The 18,747-nt window shown below is 37.4% G+C and overlaps 2 protein-coding genes across 2 annotated transcripts in view; both read left to right on the top strand.

Annotated features, from left to right (window-relative positions):
• The window catches only part of LOC311041253 (E3 ubiquitin/ISG15 ligase TRIM25-like), a gene marked incomplete at its 5' end in the record, with an annotated part of 87,940 nt that overhangs the window by 6,691 nt on the left and 62,502 nt on the right, over window positions 1–18,747 (top strand). The gene's annotated exons all lie outside the window — the stretch shown is intronic.
• On the top strand, window positions 49–1,485 carry LOC311041252 (E3 ubiquitin/ISG15 ligase TRIM25-like; the record flags this gene model as incomplete). Its single annotated transcript, XM_084086153.1, has 1 exon — window positions 49–1,485. One exon carries the CDS (start codon window positions 49–51, stop codon window positions 1,483–1,485), a length of 1,437 nt encoding a protein of 478 aa, XP_083942279.1.

The following is an 18,747-nucleotide window of genomic DNA, read 5'->3' as shown; positions in this document are numbered from 1 at the left end:
AGACAGACAGACAGACAGACAGACAGACAGACAGACAGACAGACTAAAATGGCACAGCAGGGAGTTGAAGTGGACCAGGAACAGTTGTGTTGTTCTATCTGTCTGGATCTACTGAAGGATCCAGTGACTGTTCCCTGTGGACACAGCTACTGCAGGAGGTGTATCGAGGGATTCTGGAACCAGGATGATCAGAGAGGGAGGTTCAGCTGTCCACAGTGCAGACACACCTTCATCCCAAGACCTGTTTTGAAGAAAAACACCATGTTGGCTGCGGTGGTGGAGAGCCTGAAGAAGACAGGACTCCAAGATGTTCCTCCTGATCACTGCTACGCTGGACCTGGAGATGTGGCCTGTGATTTCTGCACTGGGAGGAGACTGAAAGCTGTGAAGACTTGTCTTCAGTGTCTGGTCTCTTACTGTGACACTCACCTCCAGCCTCACTATCAGTCTCCTGCCTTTAAGAAACACAAGCTGGTCAAAGCCTCCAGCGAGCTTCAGGAGAACATCTGCTCTCGTCACAACGAAATGAGGAAGCCTTTCTGTCGTACCGATCAGCAGTGTATCTGTTATCTGTGCTCCGTGGACGAACACAAAGGTCACGATGTGACTTCGGCTGCAGCAGAACGTACTGAGAGACAGAAAGAGCTCGATACGAGTCAGCAGAACATCCAGCAGAGAATCCAGGAGAGAGAGAAAGACATGAAGGTGCTTCACCAGGAGGTGGAGTCCATCAACCACTTTGCTGACAGAGCAGTGGAGGACAGTGACACCATCTTTACTGAGTTCATCCCTTCCATGGAGAGAAGACGATCTGAAGGCGATCTGAGGGAGCTGATCAGAGAGCAGCAGGAACGTGAAGTGAGTCGTGCTGAAGAACTGAGGAGGCGTGTGGACCAGACAGTACTGTCAACACCACCAGAAACCAAGACCAGAGCTGAGTTCTTACAATATTCATGTCCAATCACACTGGATCCAAACACAGCTCATCAAGACCTGTCTCTGTCTAAAGGGAATAGAAAAGTAACAATGATGAACACACCACAATCATATCCTGATCACCCAGAGAGATTCACTGAATATCCTCAGGTTCTGGGTAGAGAGGGTCTGACTGGACACTGTTACTGGGAGGTAGAGTGGAGTGGAGGAGTTGTTTTTATAGCAGTCTCATATAAGAATATCAGCAGAACAGGGTCTGGTGATGAATGTGGATTTGGATTCAACGATAAATCGTGGTCTTTACGGTGTACCAACAAAGGTTATAGTTTCAGACACAGAGGCGTTGAAACTAAAATCCCAGGCCGTGTGTCCTCCAGAGTAGGAGTGTACCTGGACCACAGTGCAGGTACTCTGTCCTTCTACCGTGTGTCTGACACCATGACTCTCCTCCACACAGTCCACACCACGTTCACACACAACCTCCATGTTGGATTTAATCTTTATCCTCTATCCTCTGGAACCACTGCTCAGTTGTGTGACCTCAATTAGATCTGACTTTTTTTTCTCTCTCATGTCCTGAGTCCAGAATCATTTCTTTATTATTTGATTGTTTTTTTCTCAGCGTGCAAAATTTCAACATTTTGTTAGGGAAACAAATAACAAAAAGAAGATGATTTGATCTTAGAAAACATATAGAGTTGTTCCTAAACTTTCATCATGCTTGTTTTATTTGTCTAATGGGAAGATTGTGTGTGATTTATTAACCGCTTCCACCCTGACATCCCTATGTTGGTCATTAGAGGAGAAATCTAAAATTACAATAATGATATCAATAACAATATTTAAATCATCTTAAAAACAATGCTTTTAAAAATAGTGAAAATAGCCAATCTACAAGCTCACAACACATCGCGATGCTTTGTGAGCTTGTAGATCAGCTATTTTTGCTATGCGTCGTATGATAAGATATGAAGTATAGGGTCTTAAAGTGGTTAATAATATATTTTAATATTTTGTTCTCTTGTACACCTTCTTGCCTGGCACCATTTGTCTTGATATGATGTAATCATTACTTTATGGATTTATGGATCACAGATGAAAGACAGACCTGTTGGAAATAATAATTATATTATAATTCATGTATAATTCATGTAAAGTAACCAACATGATAAGATTAGCCTATCTAAGCTATGCTTTTTGCCTGTTTTTATGCTCCCATCTGCCTCAATAAAACTACATCTGTTGTTGTCTATGGTCGTTAGAGGTGTGTGTTTGTGTGTGTGTGTTTTTTTAAATGTTGTGTTGTCTATGCTAGAGGTATGTGTTTGTGTGTGTGTTTTTAATGACAGTGTCACAGGCTGTGTGTCTATTGCTTTATGTGTGTCTCATGTTTATGGTGACTGACTCATGCAAAGCGTTGTTGTAACTCTGTGTTGAAAGGTTCCTCATCAGGGAAAGCATGTTGTGTTGAAAGGTTCCTCATCAGGGAAAGTTCCACCTGAAACAGTGACCTGATTTCATTGCATAATAGCTATTTAATTCAAATATGCAAATTATCTAATTAAATATGCACAATACAAAAATATATGAAGCCTAAATGGATACATGTAAAAATAAAGGACCTTACATGATGAACGGAGGTTTGATGGAGAGAGCTGATTATCAAACTGTTGGAGGTTTTTACATAGGCTACACCACTGTTTCCCAAACACTGGGAGGGGACCCATTTGTGGGTCGCGGACACATTTTTATGGGTCATGAGTAAATATCCCTTTATTTTCTTGTTTCCTAAATGTTGTTTTTAACTATTATTTCAAAACATTTTTCATGATTTTTCAAAAATAATTTCATGAATGAATAAAAAAGAGGAAAATATATTCCATAAATTAGAAAACAAGCAGATCTAGATCTTGTAGATCTACTAATTTCTCTAGCTTGGTTCCTGTGGAGAGATATATCATTTAGGGTCTCCAGCTAAAACGTCTGGGCTATTACACAATACAATATTTATTTATAAAAAGACACTTTTTATATTGCCTTAATACCTTCCACGCACACACACACACACACACACACACACACACACACACACACACACACACACACACACACACACACACACACACACACACATACTTGTTGCGATCATCAGCTGTGATCAGTGTTGATGATTGAAAACTGATTGTGATCAGGAGCTGATCTATTCACTCTGCAGGATAAACATCCGGTCAGAAAACGGAAATGGTTTGTCCATGTGACGTCCGGGTGAACGTCTAGAGGTGAACGTGTTCAAAGCACCGGATCCAGTAGGCGGGGCTTTAGACCGGATGTGAATATGGATTTAAAATAGACGCACGCGCACAACGTCTGCTTGGCAGTGCTTTCAAACATATTGGCTTGCAACATGTCGCGCTCCTCTGCTGAAGGTAAACTAATGTTTGATTCATATCTAAAGTTTAAACACTCACTGTGTGGGGGGTTTGTAGAGATAACCCTGCCATATGTTCATGTGTGTTTATAAATCTACTTTAGCCTTGGACCAAGACGGCCCGTCAGGGATTGTATTATTTATGGTGATCGAGTCTGATGTTTGTTGGTAGTTTTAAACGGATCATAAATCCCCATAAATGAACCCAATCCAACATATAAAGTGTTTAAACACAAAGACACGGATGTTACCCGTCCATACGGGTCTGTTGTGTTCCGTAATATTACGTAGAGTTTAATAAAGACGCGTTTTAGTCCCTTGTGTGTCTGAACGCCGTTCTAGTTCCACATTTACATGGACATTTACCTGCTACAACAGCGCCACTTTACCAAATAGTTTGTGGTTCTGTGTTTAAGGCTCGTGCGTCTATACTTATGTATGCATTGTAAATATAAAGTGATTATCTTAAAGCCACAGATGTTATCCGTACATACGGGGTGTTAGTGTTCAGTTAATGTTCAGTATAGATTAATAAAGAAGTGTTTTAATCCCCTCTGTGGATGAACGTCATTGTATTTCCTGGATTACATGGGGTGTAATACCGGTGTTCACCTGCAACAGCGCCACTTACACCCATTGAATGATATATACAGTGATGTTCAGACAGACCAGATTGAAACATTTATTTATTGAATAATACGGAATATTACTGAACATAAATGGTCTGTATGGTGGGATAACATCTGTGGCTTTGGGATAAACACGTTATATTTAGAGTAACATACATTTATCAAGATGTTTGAGACTTTAACATGGAACTAACTACAAACACTATTTTTGGAGAGTGTTAAGAATGTCAAAGATAGGATATAATAATAATGTCATTTTATTTGTACAGCACTTTTCACATTTCATACTTTTCATGAAATATCTAGAACAAAACAAATGTAAAAGCCTAAGGATAGAGATTAAACTGAGCTAAATTGTAACATAAGATAAATAACACTCAGGCAGGATAATAAGTAATCTCGACTAAATATCGATATCAAAATCGATAAGAAATCTGAGTCTTGATCTAAGGCTAAGATGAAACTATAATATCGTCTCTATCGGGAGGAAACCATAGAATGTCCCAAACTGTTACTTTTCAGGATTAAAACAATGGCAAAAGTAGCAGATCTACAAGCTCAAAACGTGTTGCTTTGTGCCACGCTTCAAGCTTGTAGATCTGCTACTGTTGATGGTACTACTTGAAAATGTGTCCACATTTTTCAATTTGTTTTTTTAAAGCGAACATTTTTAACACTAATATTTGCTTCTGGGGGGTTAAATGTCTTCTAAATCCGTGGTTCTCAAACTTTTTCGTGCCAAGGACCCCCAAATAGACATTTATTAGCCCGCGGACCCCCATTTGAAAAGATAAGCCGGGACCCCCATAATAGAAGATTTTTATGTCTCTCTAGCAGTGATTTTCAACCATTTTAATTTCAAAGACCCCCAGTTTGACATACATTAGGGCTACAGACCCCCATTTAATGGCATGTATGTCTCTGGGACCCCAATTCATATTGTAAAATCAATGTTAATTTAACTCTGAGAGTGTGCAAATGGAACCAAATGGTCCATTTGGTTCCATTTGCACACTCTCAGAGTTACAGACCCATAAGGGTCCATTTGGTTCCTGTCCATCATTTAGCTGGGGACCCCCTGGAACCCCCTCAAGTACCCCTGGGGGTCCCCGGACCCCACTTTGAGAACCAATGTTCTAAATCACACATTTTTTGAAAAAAACGTATGTTGCTATAATCAAACTTTTTCATGTCAAGGACAAGGACCACCCAAAAATGATATGTATATTTGTTCCAGGGACCCCCCAGAAGCAAACATTTGAGTAAAAGAAATTCAGAAATTTTCACAATTTTTCAAAAAATAGCAGATATGCGGGCTCATAGCGCCGCACACGGTGCCGCGCTATGAGCTTGTAGATCTGCTATTTTTGAATAGCCAAAGTATAAGATAATGGTTAAAGTGTTTACAGTGACGCGTTCCCGATCTTAAAGGGTTGACACTATAGCATACACGGGCAACTGGCGGCCCGGGGGCCACACGCGGCCCTCACCTTAACTTAATGCGTCCCGCAGGTTAATAGTGATATATTATTGATTTCAGCTGTTCCAATTCCAAACATGCAATCATGACCCGCTTTAATTACTTCAGTCTATATTATTAGTTCAATGACTTTATATCCAATGTATTTGTATTTAAGTTCATAAAGTTAACTTAAAGGTAGGGTAAGTGATATTTTTTGGTTAAAACAAAAAGTATTTTGTTAAAAGGTTAAAATACTATATTCTGATAGTAATCATTGCTATAGAGTGTTTGTTCAGTAACAGGAGTCTCCCTGTCTCTCCAGCTCTTTAATAAACAGAAAATACATTTTCCGGTAGGTGTCAAAATCTCAGCCAATCAGGAGAAAGTACCAATTTTTAAGCTTATGTTTCAGTTCCAATTTCGTCTGCTCATTTCTTAGTGTCATCACTTCCAATTTCACTTGTTTAATCTATATCCTGATTGAGTTCTCTGTCCTGGTTGGATAAAATTGGAAATGAAACTGAAACGAAAATGCATTTTCTGTTTTATAAAGAGCTGGAGAGACAAGGAGACTCCTTTTACTGAACAAACACAAATAGCAATGAGTACTATCAGAATATAGAGCTATTTAACAATTATTTTAACCAACGGAAATCACTTACCCTACCTTTAATTATAAGCAAATCCATTTGAAATTAAATTAAAAAAAAACTTCAGGATTCCAAAATAGCAGATCTACAAGCTCAAAACGCAACGCGTTTTGAGCTTGTAGATCTGCTATTTTGTGTGACATACTAGAATGATGAATTTAATTTACAAAAAAAGTATAAAAAAATATGGAGATAAGACGTGTCTGCCCGCGACAGCAACAATAATATGCAATGTGTCCCTCTGGAGTGAGTGTGGAAATATAGTGGCTCTCTACACCACCAAAGTTGCATCACCCCTGCACTATAGCCCATTGGTTCTCAAAGTGGGGTCCGGGGACCCCCAGGGGTCCTTGAGGGAGTTCCAGGGGGTCCCCAGCTAAATGATAGATTAGGCACCAAATGGACCCTTATGGGTCTGTAACTCTGAGAGCGTACAAATGGAACCAAATGGACCTTAACGGGTCCATTTGGTTCCATTTGTACACTCTCAGAGTTAAATTAACATTGATTTTACAATATGAATTGGGGTCCCAGAGACATACATGCCATTAAATGGGGGTCCGTAGCCCTAATGCATGTCACTCTGGGGGTCCTTGAAATTAAAATGGTTGAAAATCACTGCTAGAGACGCCGTAAAAATCTTCTATTATGGGGGTCCCTGGCTTATCTTTTCAAATGGGGGTCCGCAGGCTAATAAGTGTCTATTTGGGGGTCCTTGGCACGGAAAAGTTTGAGAACCACTGCTATAGCCTACTTAAAAACTGTATTTTCTATTATTATTGTTATTATTATACAATATATTAAATTTAATGTTGGTATATATCTGTGTCTTGCAGGTTAATCGTGTGACCTTCTGCAGAGTGGACTAAATCTACTTCATACAGTGAGTTAAAAACGCTGAGTCATGGCTCCTAGCTATGACTCAGCGTTTGACTCACTGTATGAACGCTTCAGGGAAGGTTCAAAGGATGGATGGAGTCATCAGGAGATAGCTGGTAATAGAGTGTCTGTAACTCAGGACAAGGGGCTTGAAGATGGAACCTCGATGGAGTCGACGCAGCGACGAGGCCCTGAGAGCTGAAACGTATAACGGTGCCAACGAACGCTCTCCGTTTGAGATACAAGGCGTACGGTGCTCGGGACGTGGTGCCATACAACCTACGCGGCTCTATTAATACCGGCTATCTTCAACCGAGCGGCGGGAGGCCCCGCACGGTACGTACCTGGATCACACCTGGCCAGCAGTGGTGGAAAGTAACTAGGTGCATTTACTTGAGTACTGTATTAAGTGCAATTTCAAGGGATTTGTACTTGCCTTGAGTATTTCCAAATTTCAATACTTTTACTTTTACTCCACTACATCTCGGATCCAAATATTGTACTTTTTACTTCACTACATTTATTTGAAAACTTTATTTTAGTTACTTTGTAGATTTTGACTATAATTACAAAAAATGTATTAACCACTTCAGCCATACATTTTGGCCATTTGAAATTAGCCGATCTACAAGCTCACAATGCGATGCGACTCATTGTGAGCTTGTAGATCGGCTATTTTCAAAAGATTTTAATATATTTTGAAAACTTGTGAAACAGGATATTCTACATAATGTGTACTTTTTTATTTTTGGTACTTCAAGTACATTTTGATACCAGTACTTTTGTACTTTTACTCAAGTGAATTTTTAATTCTGGACTTTAACTTGTAACAGAGTATTTCTACATTGCAGTAGTGATACTTTTACTTAAGTAAAAACAAATCAGTATTTCCTTCCACCACTGCTGGCCATTATAAACTAGGGCTGTGTCACCATTACAAAATGGAAGTTGACGATTCATTGTCACATGATTGATTGTGATCAAAGATTGAATTGTGTTTGACGTTGAGCATTGGAACATTATGAATACAAATGTAATTTATTTTTGGCTTTTAGGGCTTCGTAAACAAAAGTTGCACAAGGTAGATATGACACATAATATACATCATTTAATTACAACAAATACATTTATAGTGGGATTAGCAGAGTGGAAATAGCCAATCTACAAGCTCAAAACGTGTCGCATCGCAACACGTTTTGAGCTGGTAGATCTGCTATTTCCACAAAATGTTTGAAAATATATGAACATTTTCAACATGGTAATGATTATGACGATTATGCAAAACATAATTGCAAATTCAAATAATTGCAATTAGGCTATTGCGTAATAATTGTGACCGGTCTAGTATAAACCCTAGGGTTTATACTCATGGTAACTGATGACTGGTATGAGAGCCACTGGTCTAGCGGCTCAGAGCTGAACCAAGACGTCTGTGGTTTTATTTTCAAGCCGAATCCCAACCCTCAACATTCTGCCTCCTCCAGTGTTATGGAGAAATTGGTGACCTGACAAAAGATGTGTCCATCGTGTCCATCACATGTCAAACATCCAAAGTAAATCACTGCTGTTAGTTTATGAACAGAGTTGCTCTGTTCATAAACAAACGGTTGTTATTTACATTTGGACATGGTGATGTTTTTGTGGAGTCCACGAGATGGTCGCATGTTTTCTGAAGGTCACCAATTTCACTGTAACCCTTGGCCAAATGAATATTCATCTGGGGGTCCTTGATATGAAAACATTTGAGAGCCAATGTCTTTAGTTGTTTCTGAAACTTGATGAAATGATAAGCATTGTAGACTTTACTTGAACATGGTGTTTGATACAGGAATAGACGGCACCTCTTTGCTAAATTGGCAATGTTTCTCCCAAAATGTAAAGCAAATAAAAAAATTGCAAAAAAGCAGGGGTCTTCAACAGGGGGTCCGGGACCCAGAGTTACTACAGGGGGTCCGCCAAATCTTTTTTTACATTAACCACTTGAACCCTAGCATCCCTTTGCTGAGGAGAACTTAAGCCAAAAATAGCAGATCTACAAGCTCACAACGCCTCGCGCTGCGAGGCGTAGTGAGCTTGTAGATCGGCTATTTTTTAGCAAAGAGTTATAGGTGTAGAGGGAAAAAATAGCAGCAAAAGTTTATCTCAAACATAATTTTGAAGACCCCTGTCTTAAAGGGATAGTTTAAGGGTAAGACCACTTTGGTAGAGGTTTGGGTTGTGTATTTACCTTGCCATGATGTAACTCCAAAGGTGGGCAAGAAATAAAAAATAATTGCTCCATTGATTAGAAATTGATAATTCAAAATATGCTCCTCATTGACTTACATTGTACGGTAAAACAGCTCTCAAAGTCACTCTTTTAGCACATAAATGAACCCAAACAATGTTGATTCAGACAATATAGAGCATCACCAAACCCAGTACTGTTTGTTTTTTTAATAAAAATGTCAACTTACTGTTGATTTTACTATTTGAAGATCTGGATCCGGATCCGCCGATCCAGTCCGGGTTTTCTACTTATTAAAAATGGCAAAATCTACAGGAAATTGACATTTTTATTAAAAAAAATTCAAGGCTTCATGGGGTGACTAATCGATTGAAAAAAGTGTGTTTTTGGGTGAACTATCCCCTTTTAAGTAATGTAAAGTATACATGATGTGAACATGTACGGGTGGGTACATCATTATCAGTCCTAAAACATATTGTTTTATGCCCACAGTGGCTGTAGGCCAGTCAAGCATCTTCAAAGATGTACTTAAAGGAGTAGTTCACCCAAAAAAAGACTTATTTTCTATAAATTGCACACCCCATGAAGCCTTGAATTCATCATTTAGTTTTTGTCTCATTCCTAAGCCAATAATTTGATGACGGGGTGTATTTCCGGTAGGAGACACAAATAATTTACTTTGTGTCTCCTACCGGATACATTAGCCGGTAGGAGACGGGAATCTAATTATTGGCATAGGAATGCGACAAAAACAAATCCATGAATTCAAGGCTTCATGGCGTGTGCAATTGATAGAAAATAAGTAATTTTGTGGGTGAACTACTCCTTTAAGTTACTTAATTACTTACTTTGAGGAATAGAAATGGCCAATTACACATTGAAGTGCCCACTTTTCCCGGGTGCCCACTCTTCTAGTTACAAAATGTTGATTTATTTTCAAACATGTTCAATGTTCATGTACAATACAATTAAATCCTTAATCACAATTATTTGTGACAATTACTCAAGTAAAATGCCATAATGGTGACACAGCCCTGTCAGTGACCAGCTTATGGCTCTACAGACCATCTTGGCTTCCAAAATGTCACCCTGTAAGGCCTGCTCAACTCAACGTTTTTGTTTTCTTTTTTGTGTCTTTACAGAACACGAAGATGACAAGAAGAAGACGTCCGTAAGTGAAGATGGCAGGAAGGTAGGAACCTTTTGATTGCAGCTGCTGCTTGTTAAGGGGGCTACATGCTACATGCTACCATATACCATGTATGTGGTCATTTGCGTCGTCTATCGTTTCATGTTATTTGCATCGCGTCATTTGTGGGTAAAGCTTCATCACGTCGGTCCACATCACATAGGACCATGTGCCTTTCTGTGATGTGGATTAATGTGATTTTATTTATTGTTTCACGTAATTTGCGCCCAAAGCTTTGATCACATCGGTCCACATCACATACGACCATATGTGGTCGTAACTTCTCCTCTTTTTCTCTATTCTTTGCTTTAATAAAGCAATAACAAGATTATTTGTTTTTATTTACTTTTGTGTCTGAGTTGTTTGATCGATTTTTTATTTTTGTCTATCTTTCTTTTCACAAACACATTTCTTTCTTCTTGCCTGTCTATTGCACTAGTTCTTCACTAGTGGTTTGTGTGTACAAATGTATGTGATGTGGAGCTATGTGATTTATGTCTGGTATCATTATGGTAGCATGTAGCCCCATTAACACTGTGTTTACAGTCATCTATGCTGTAGGTCTGTGCAAACTAAAAGAGAAAGCAAATGATGTGCGACGTGTCATTTGCTTCTTTCTTAGTGTTTTTCAATTTCATTTGCTGTTGTCTGAGTCGTGGCTGCTGTTCAAGGTAAGTGATAGTAGTGACACGGTCTATCATTGGTTGTCGGGCAGAAACCTTGTATATATATATATATATATATATATATATATATATATATATATATATATATATATATATATATATATATATATATATATATAATTTATTTTTTTGTCGTAAATACATTTCTTTACTTGGTCATACCGTGTGACGGTGTCACACACTAAAGCAGTACAAACAGCCGATCTACAAGCTCACAACGCAAAAGATCATGATAATTACATTGGATCCATTGGCACACAGGTTATTTTGTGTCTATTTTAAAAAGTAACAATTTTGGACATACAAGGTTTCTGCCTGACCTCCATACTTTAACTTCCCCTCTTTTCTCTTCATTATTTGCTTGAATAAAGTTATAACTTTTTTCCTTCTAGTGTGTCTTTGAGTTTTTTTACAAATGGAACCAAATGGACCCTGGTCCATTTGGTTCTATTTGTAGTACTGACAGTATACGTATCCAGGCTGTTTATGTAATGACAGGGTACAGTATATGTAGGCTTACGCTAAGCTGTATAATATAGTGACAGGGTACAGTATATGTATACTAGGTTGTATAATATAGTATATGTGGCTCTTGGTCACATAGCAAACTCACATAGTTAAACCTATTTGTGCTTTATCTATTTTTGATAAAGTTAAAAATATAGCTTTTTTTTGCCCTGTCATAGTATCAACTAAACATTTTTTTAGCTTTAACTGTAAAATTTGCACTATCAGCGCCGCTTGCGTTGCGTCATTTAACGGGTGGCGGGCCAGCGGTTTGCGTCGTTTGCGTTCAATGCCCGTCATTCGTGAAGAATATGTAAGGGACTGGACCAGTTTTTTTTTATTGGGTCACAGCCAGCGTTTGTGTGATTTATGTCTCGTAGCATTTCGCGTCATTTGCGTTTTGATTTGCGTCGCGTCTCAGGATTTCACGTCATATCCGTGCAGGTAAGTCTTCATCACGTCAGCCCACATCACATAAGTCCATGGTGTGGTGTAGTGTAGTGTAGTATGTGATGTGGATTGATGTGATGTATGTGTTGTCATTTCACAACACATGCGGGTAAAAATTACATTTGATTTCACGTCGCTTCCGTCATATGCAGGTAAGTCTTCATCACGTCAGCCCACATCACATATGACCGTACACGGGGGCCGTATGTGATGTGCATTGATGTGATGTATGTCTTGTGTTGTGTCATTTCACAACATATGCGGGTAAAACATCATCACGTTACTCCACGTCACATATGAACATATGTGGAGGTATGTGATGCATGTCGTCCTTTACGTCGTGTGTCGTTTCGCGTAATTTTATTGCCGTTGTACCGTTTCAGGCTATTTGCGAGTAAAGCTTCATCACGTCAATCCACATCACATAATAATAATAATAATAATAATAATAACATCACATTACTGGTCGTAGGGTTAGGGTTATATGTGATGTGGATTTATGTGATTTTGTGATTATTTCACAACATTTGCGGATAGCTCGTCATTCACATCGGTCGGCAATTTTTTCTTTTAGGCGAGGTACACGCCGTTGTTTACAGTAGGTCAGAACAGGGAGAGATGTAGGGCCATCATTCATATCATATGCATTTAACCCATTAAGACCTGGAACTGTGTCATTTTTAGATTTGAGCTAAAAAGCTTTATTTTACACTTTGGCTATTCAAAAATAGCAGATATGCAAGCTCATAGCGCAGCACCGAGTGCCGCGCTATGAGCTTGTAGATCTGTTGTTTTTGAAAATTCGTGAAAATGTGTGCAAATCTTTGAATATATATATTTAAAGCAAATATTTTTTAACTCAAATCTTTGCTTCTGCGGGGGGGGACACCCATCAAAAAAATATTTTGATGGGTGTCCGCGGCCAAATACATAGTATTTTGGGGGTCCTTGACATGAAAAAGTTTGAGAACCACTGATATAGAAACTTATGTTTTTCAGAAAACTGTTGGGATTTAGGAGACATGTAGAATCGGCTTCAGGTCTTAAAGGGTTAATGACTTTGGTTATTCCTGTTGCTTGTGTTGTATGTTGTGTATTAATGTCATACATAGTGTTGTATATTGTGTACTAATGTCATTCATAGTGTTGTGTACTAATGTCATTCATAGTGTTGTGTACTAATGTCATTCATGCTGTTGCTGTATTGCTGACAAATATTGGCACAATTGATTTTGCGTTGCGTCATTTGCGGTAAAGCTTAATCACGCCAATCCACATCGCATATGACCAGTATGTGATGTGAAGGTGTTTGACGGATGTCGGCATGTGCATCACGTATAGTTGCTCGTTATTTGTGCCGTCATTTGCGAGTAAAGCTTCATCACGTCAATCCACATCACATAATAATAATAATAATAATAATATAATAATATAATATAAACGATACATACAACCATATGACCAGTATGTGATGTGGACTTCGTTTCACGTTGTTTGCGTACAATGCTCGTCATTTGGCAGGAGAATAATGAAGAAAATGGACTGATGCTGGACTGAGACTGATGCAGAGAACATGAAACAAAGAATGCTGCTGCCATTGCGTCATATGCGCCTCGTATGATTTATGTCAATCGTTCACAAATGATGTAAATTATACGAGTCTCTCTATCTATCCCTCTCTCTGTCTCTTTATCCCTCATCTCTCTATCTCTATCCCTCATCTCTCTATATCTCCCCCTGCTAAGTATGTTGGTGAATGTAATGCACATTACAAAGTGCTTTGGTTAAAGGTACTATAGATAAATTCACCACTTAAATTGTAAACTTTGAATTGAACTCATAGGCATCAGCTAGCAGCCACTGTGACACTGTGTAAGAGGCAGTTCAGTCACTGTAGACTGTATTACTCCTGGAAAATAAAATAAACCTTAGTCATAACTGTGTGATTGCATTCTAAACATTACAGTCATAACTGATGTCATTCAAAATTTGTAAGCTCTATATTTAACAGCTACCAGGCATTGTGCCACTGCAGAGGTTCCCAAACCTTTTAGCTCAGGACCCAAACTAGTGAAGATAATAGATTTGCAAGCTCACAACGAGCATGTAAATCTATTTTCACAACCTCTTTTTTTTTGTTTTGTTTCTAATTTATTGCTTAGATTTGTTGTTTTCACGAAATAGCACATGTTCTATTTTGCTTGCTTCTTATATGTGCTTTTAATTCATTTTAATTTTACTATTTGACCCCAGAAAAAATAGTCACTGTTTGAATCTGGATCTGACATTATCAATAAACAAGCAATGGCAAAAACACACTGGAATGTAAACATTTCAGTGTAAAGATTTTCATAACGTTTTAGCTCGAGACCCAAAAGAGAAATGTGATGTCTCCCTGGGACCTAGTGAGAATAGCAGATCTGCTGCAAGCTCGGCTTGTAGATCTGCTATTTTCATTACTCTTATTTTAATATTTTAAATGGAATTTCTTTGATTTTTGTTTTTAAATGTATCGGGTTCTTTTGAAACATAAGAACGTTTTACTACTCTAAATATGTTATTTTATTCATGTAAAACAAATGTAGGATACTAAAAGGAAAGAGGAATATTTACTGACTGATCTCAAAAACAAATAGCAGAAATAAAGACTCACTCCATAAAAACCTTAAGGAAAACTCCTTAGACAGAGACTAAGAACATATATTTTTATTTTATTTTTTCTATGTTCATCAAGTGCTCCAAGTGCTCAAAGTGAAAAGTGCAGCAACACACATTTAGGTCGTAGGACCATCGTCAGTGCAATTAAAGCTTCATCATGTCAGTCCACATCACATAATGACCGTAATGTAGTGTAGTAGTGTAGTATGTGATGTGGATTTCTGTGTTGTCATTTGTGGGTAAAGCTTCATTAAATGCCGGTCAATAGGCGAGGCACTGACGATGGTCCTTTGACCCAAACGTTTGCTGCTGCGCTTTTCACTTTTAGCACTTGGAGCTCTTTATGAGCATGAACAAATAAAACACTAATATTTTTTTTTAGTCTCGGTCTAAGGTGTTTTTCTTAAGGTTTTTGTGGAGTGAGTCTTTTCTTCAACCGGTTTTCCTTTTGTATAAAGATGTTAACATGGCTTCACATTTATGGTCTGTAAATGATTAAATTATTACAAATTTCTAAATGTTTTTGTTTGGAAGAGTCAAGATTGTATTTCACACTTGTAAGTTCTGTGGATATTTTTGCTTTGTTTTTTTTGATAAAAATATGATCTATTGTTTACCCGATGATTAAATGCATTATCAGGTTGTCATTTAAAAAAAAAAAAGTAAAACAAAAAATCCACAGAGCTTTAAAAAGTGTTGAATAAAATAACCCTTTAAACCCTTTAAAAACAATCTTAATTGTGAAACTTAACTACATTTTGCTCATGTACAGAGCGTTAATCGATAGGGTTATGTTTTGATGTTGTAGATCTTTGAAATGTGTAAATCAGTGCTTCTCAACCTTATTCTGGAAGTGGACAGATGGGTGGGCCTTTTCAGAGCATGCTTTAATGACCAATCAATCCATTGGAACCAACTTATTTAATTGGTATCACTTTTTTTATATTAAATCTTTGTTTTTGACAATGACTTTGGTGGAGAATCACTGGTTTAAATTTCAATTAAATGTAAGTTTTAGGTTTTTTTGCTTTTTTTATTATTTACTTTATGAAATTTGTTTGCGCTTGTGAGCTTGTAGATCTTCACTCTTGGAGATTTTCACTCTATTTTCTTTTCTTTATGGAATTTCTTATTTAGCATTTTCTTAAAATACATTCTTTTGAATGTTTTTGATTATTTTCGTGACATTGATCTTGTAGATCGGCTATTTTCACTTTTCATGTTTTTGGGACAGCAACAATATTCCAATATGTCGTATCTGCTCCGTGCAGAACCAACGGATATCATTTTCAAATGTATTTAATAAATTACAATGTTCAATGAACTGTAATCCACGGCCAATTACCTTATGGAAGCTTTGATTGATTGAATACTTTATTAACAGGTTCGGGGGGGGGGGGGTTATTTACTCATGACCCAAGAAAATGTGTCCACAATTGAGTCCCGACCCATAACTTGGGAAACAGCGGACCAGGGTCCATTTGTTGCCTTAGATCAAATTAAAACTGGCAGAAATAAAGACTCACTCCATAAAAACCTTAAGGAAAACTCCTTAGACAGAGACTAAGAACATATATTTTTATTTTATTTTTTCTATGTTCATAAAGTGCTCCAAGTGCTCAAAGTGAAAAGTGCAGCAACACACATTTAGGTCATAGGACCATCGTCAGTGCTATATCATCAGATCTAATCATTTGCGGTTAAAGCTTCATTACGTCAGTCCACATCACATATGACCATAGTGTATGTCTGGTGTAGTGTAGACAGTGTAGTGTAGTATGTGATGTGGATTTATGTCTTGTATCATTTTGCGTAATTTGATTTGCGTCTCGTCTTATCATTTCACGTCACTCATAATTCATTTGCAGGTAAGTCTTCATCACGTCAGTCCACATCACATATGACCATAGGCGCTGTATGTGATGTGGATTTATGTGTTGTCATTTGCGGGTAAAGCTTCATTATTCGCAGCGGTCAGTAGGCGATGCACTGACGATGGTCCTTTGACCCAAACGTTTGCTGCTGCACTTTTCACTTTTAGCACTTGGAGCTCTTTATGAGCATTACAAATTAAAACACTAATATATGTACTTAGTCTTTGTCTAAGGAGTTTTCCATAAGGTTTTTGTGGAGTGAGTCTTTTCTTCAACCGGTTTTTATTTTTTATAAAGATGTTAACATGGCTACCCATTTATGGACTGTAAATGATTACATTATTACAATTTTCAAAAATATAAAATTGGTTGGAGGAGTCAAGATTTTATTTCACACTTGTAAGTTTTGTGGACATTTTTGTTTATTGATAACAAATATGATCTATATGTCGTTTACCCGATTAAAAGCATTATCAGGTTTTTATTAAAACAATGTCCACAGAGCTTTAAAAAAGTGTTAAATAAAATAAAGTTCCTCTAAAAATGTCAATCTTAATTGTGAAACTTAATTACATGTTGCTCATGTACTTAATCCATAGGGTTAGGTTTTCATCTGCCGTAGTTGTAGATCTTTAATTAAATGTTCATTTACAGAGTGTTAATCCATAGGGTTATGTTTTCATCTTCTGTAGTTGTAGATCTTTGAAATGTGTAAATCAGTGTTTCTCAACCTTATTCTGGATCTGACCACTTAACATGGCAGCCGTGTTAAGTGGACAGATGGGTGGGCCTTTTCAGAGCATGCTTTAAAGACCAATCAATCCATTGGTACTAACTTAGTGTAAATGATTTGTTTAGTATAACTTTTTTATATTAAATCTTAATGTGTTTGCCAAATATTTAGGAGGAGAACCACTGGTTTAAATTTCAACTAAATGTAAGTTCTATGTTAAACAAATGATTCCCCTACTTTATGGAATTGCTTTTCTTTTTTTAATTTACTTCATGAAATTAGTTTGAGCTTGTAAGATCTACAAGCTCAAACTAATTTCATAAAGTAAATTAAAAAAACTTGTAGATTTTCTTTTCTTTATGGAATTTCTCATTTAGCATTTTCTTAAATTACATTATTTTGAATGTTTTTCTTTATTTTGTGACATTGATCTTGTAGATCGGCTATTTTCACTTTTTATAATGTTTTTTGTAAAGTAAAGTAAAGTAAAAAATACCTCAGATGCTGGGTTCATTTGTTGACCCGGCATCCTATAGTTTCTATGTACAGATTATTCATTTATTATACCGTTTAGACTGATGCTAGGTTCTTGGTTTACCTGTGATCCTACTTTACTGAGACACTACACTGTCTCTGTTTTCTATGTATGTGTTTACCTTGTTTATTGTGAGTCACTCTGGACAAAGAGTATAGATGAATATCTACATTGAAAATTGTGAAGTGACTTTACTGTTGAAATGTAAATGAGTGAATGTTACCATGTGATTTGTAAATAACAACATAAAAACAAAGGCTCTGGTGTGGTTCTCCTGGTTTACTGGGATGGGGTTCAATTCCCTGCAGTGCCCTACTCATAGTGTTGTATTTACCATTTTATATGGTCTGTTTTATTTATGTTCATAGTGTTCACCCTGTATGGTTTTATGTTTTGTTCTTTATGTTCATTGTGTTGTATTTACCCTTACATGGTTTGTTTAATTCTTTGTTCATAGTGTTGTATTTCCCCTTATGTGGTTTATTTTATCTTTATGTTCATAATGTTGTATTTACCCTTACATGGTTTGTTTTATTCTTTATGTTCATTGTGTAGGGTTGGGATCCTTCATTATCATTATAATTGTTGATGACCATATGGACCATTACAGGTCTAACTCTTTAGTGTACAAATGGAACCAAATGGACCCGTTATGGTGGTCCTTGAAATGTAAAAGTTTGAGGACCACTGGTATTTTAATGGTTTATCAGACGTGAAGTCCACACACCAGCTCTGACAGTGTGATGGATACGGTTCCAAACGCAGCTACAAGCTCTTAGCCTGTCTCAAAGTGGGGTCCTTGGGGGGATTTCAGGGGGTTCCCAGCTAAAGTAGTTAAGGTAGCGTCATAAACATTTTAACCACTCTATCCATTTATATGTTTATCGTGCCGCGCTGTGAGCTT

The sequence above is a fragment of the Gymnoscopelus microlampas genome, assembly GCF_963454915.1.
Source record: "Gymnoscopelus microlampas genome assembly, contig: SCAFFOLD_38, whole genome shotgun sequence".
In the NCBI taxonomy this organism is placed as follows: domain Eukaryota; kingdom Metazoa; phylum Chordata; class Actinopteri; order Myctophiformes; family Myctophidae; genus Gymnoscopelus; species Gymnoscopelus microlampas.
This window is presented reverse-complemented; position numbering and strand designations above follow the sequence as displayed.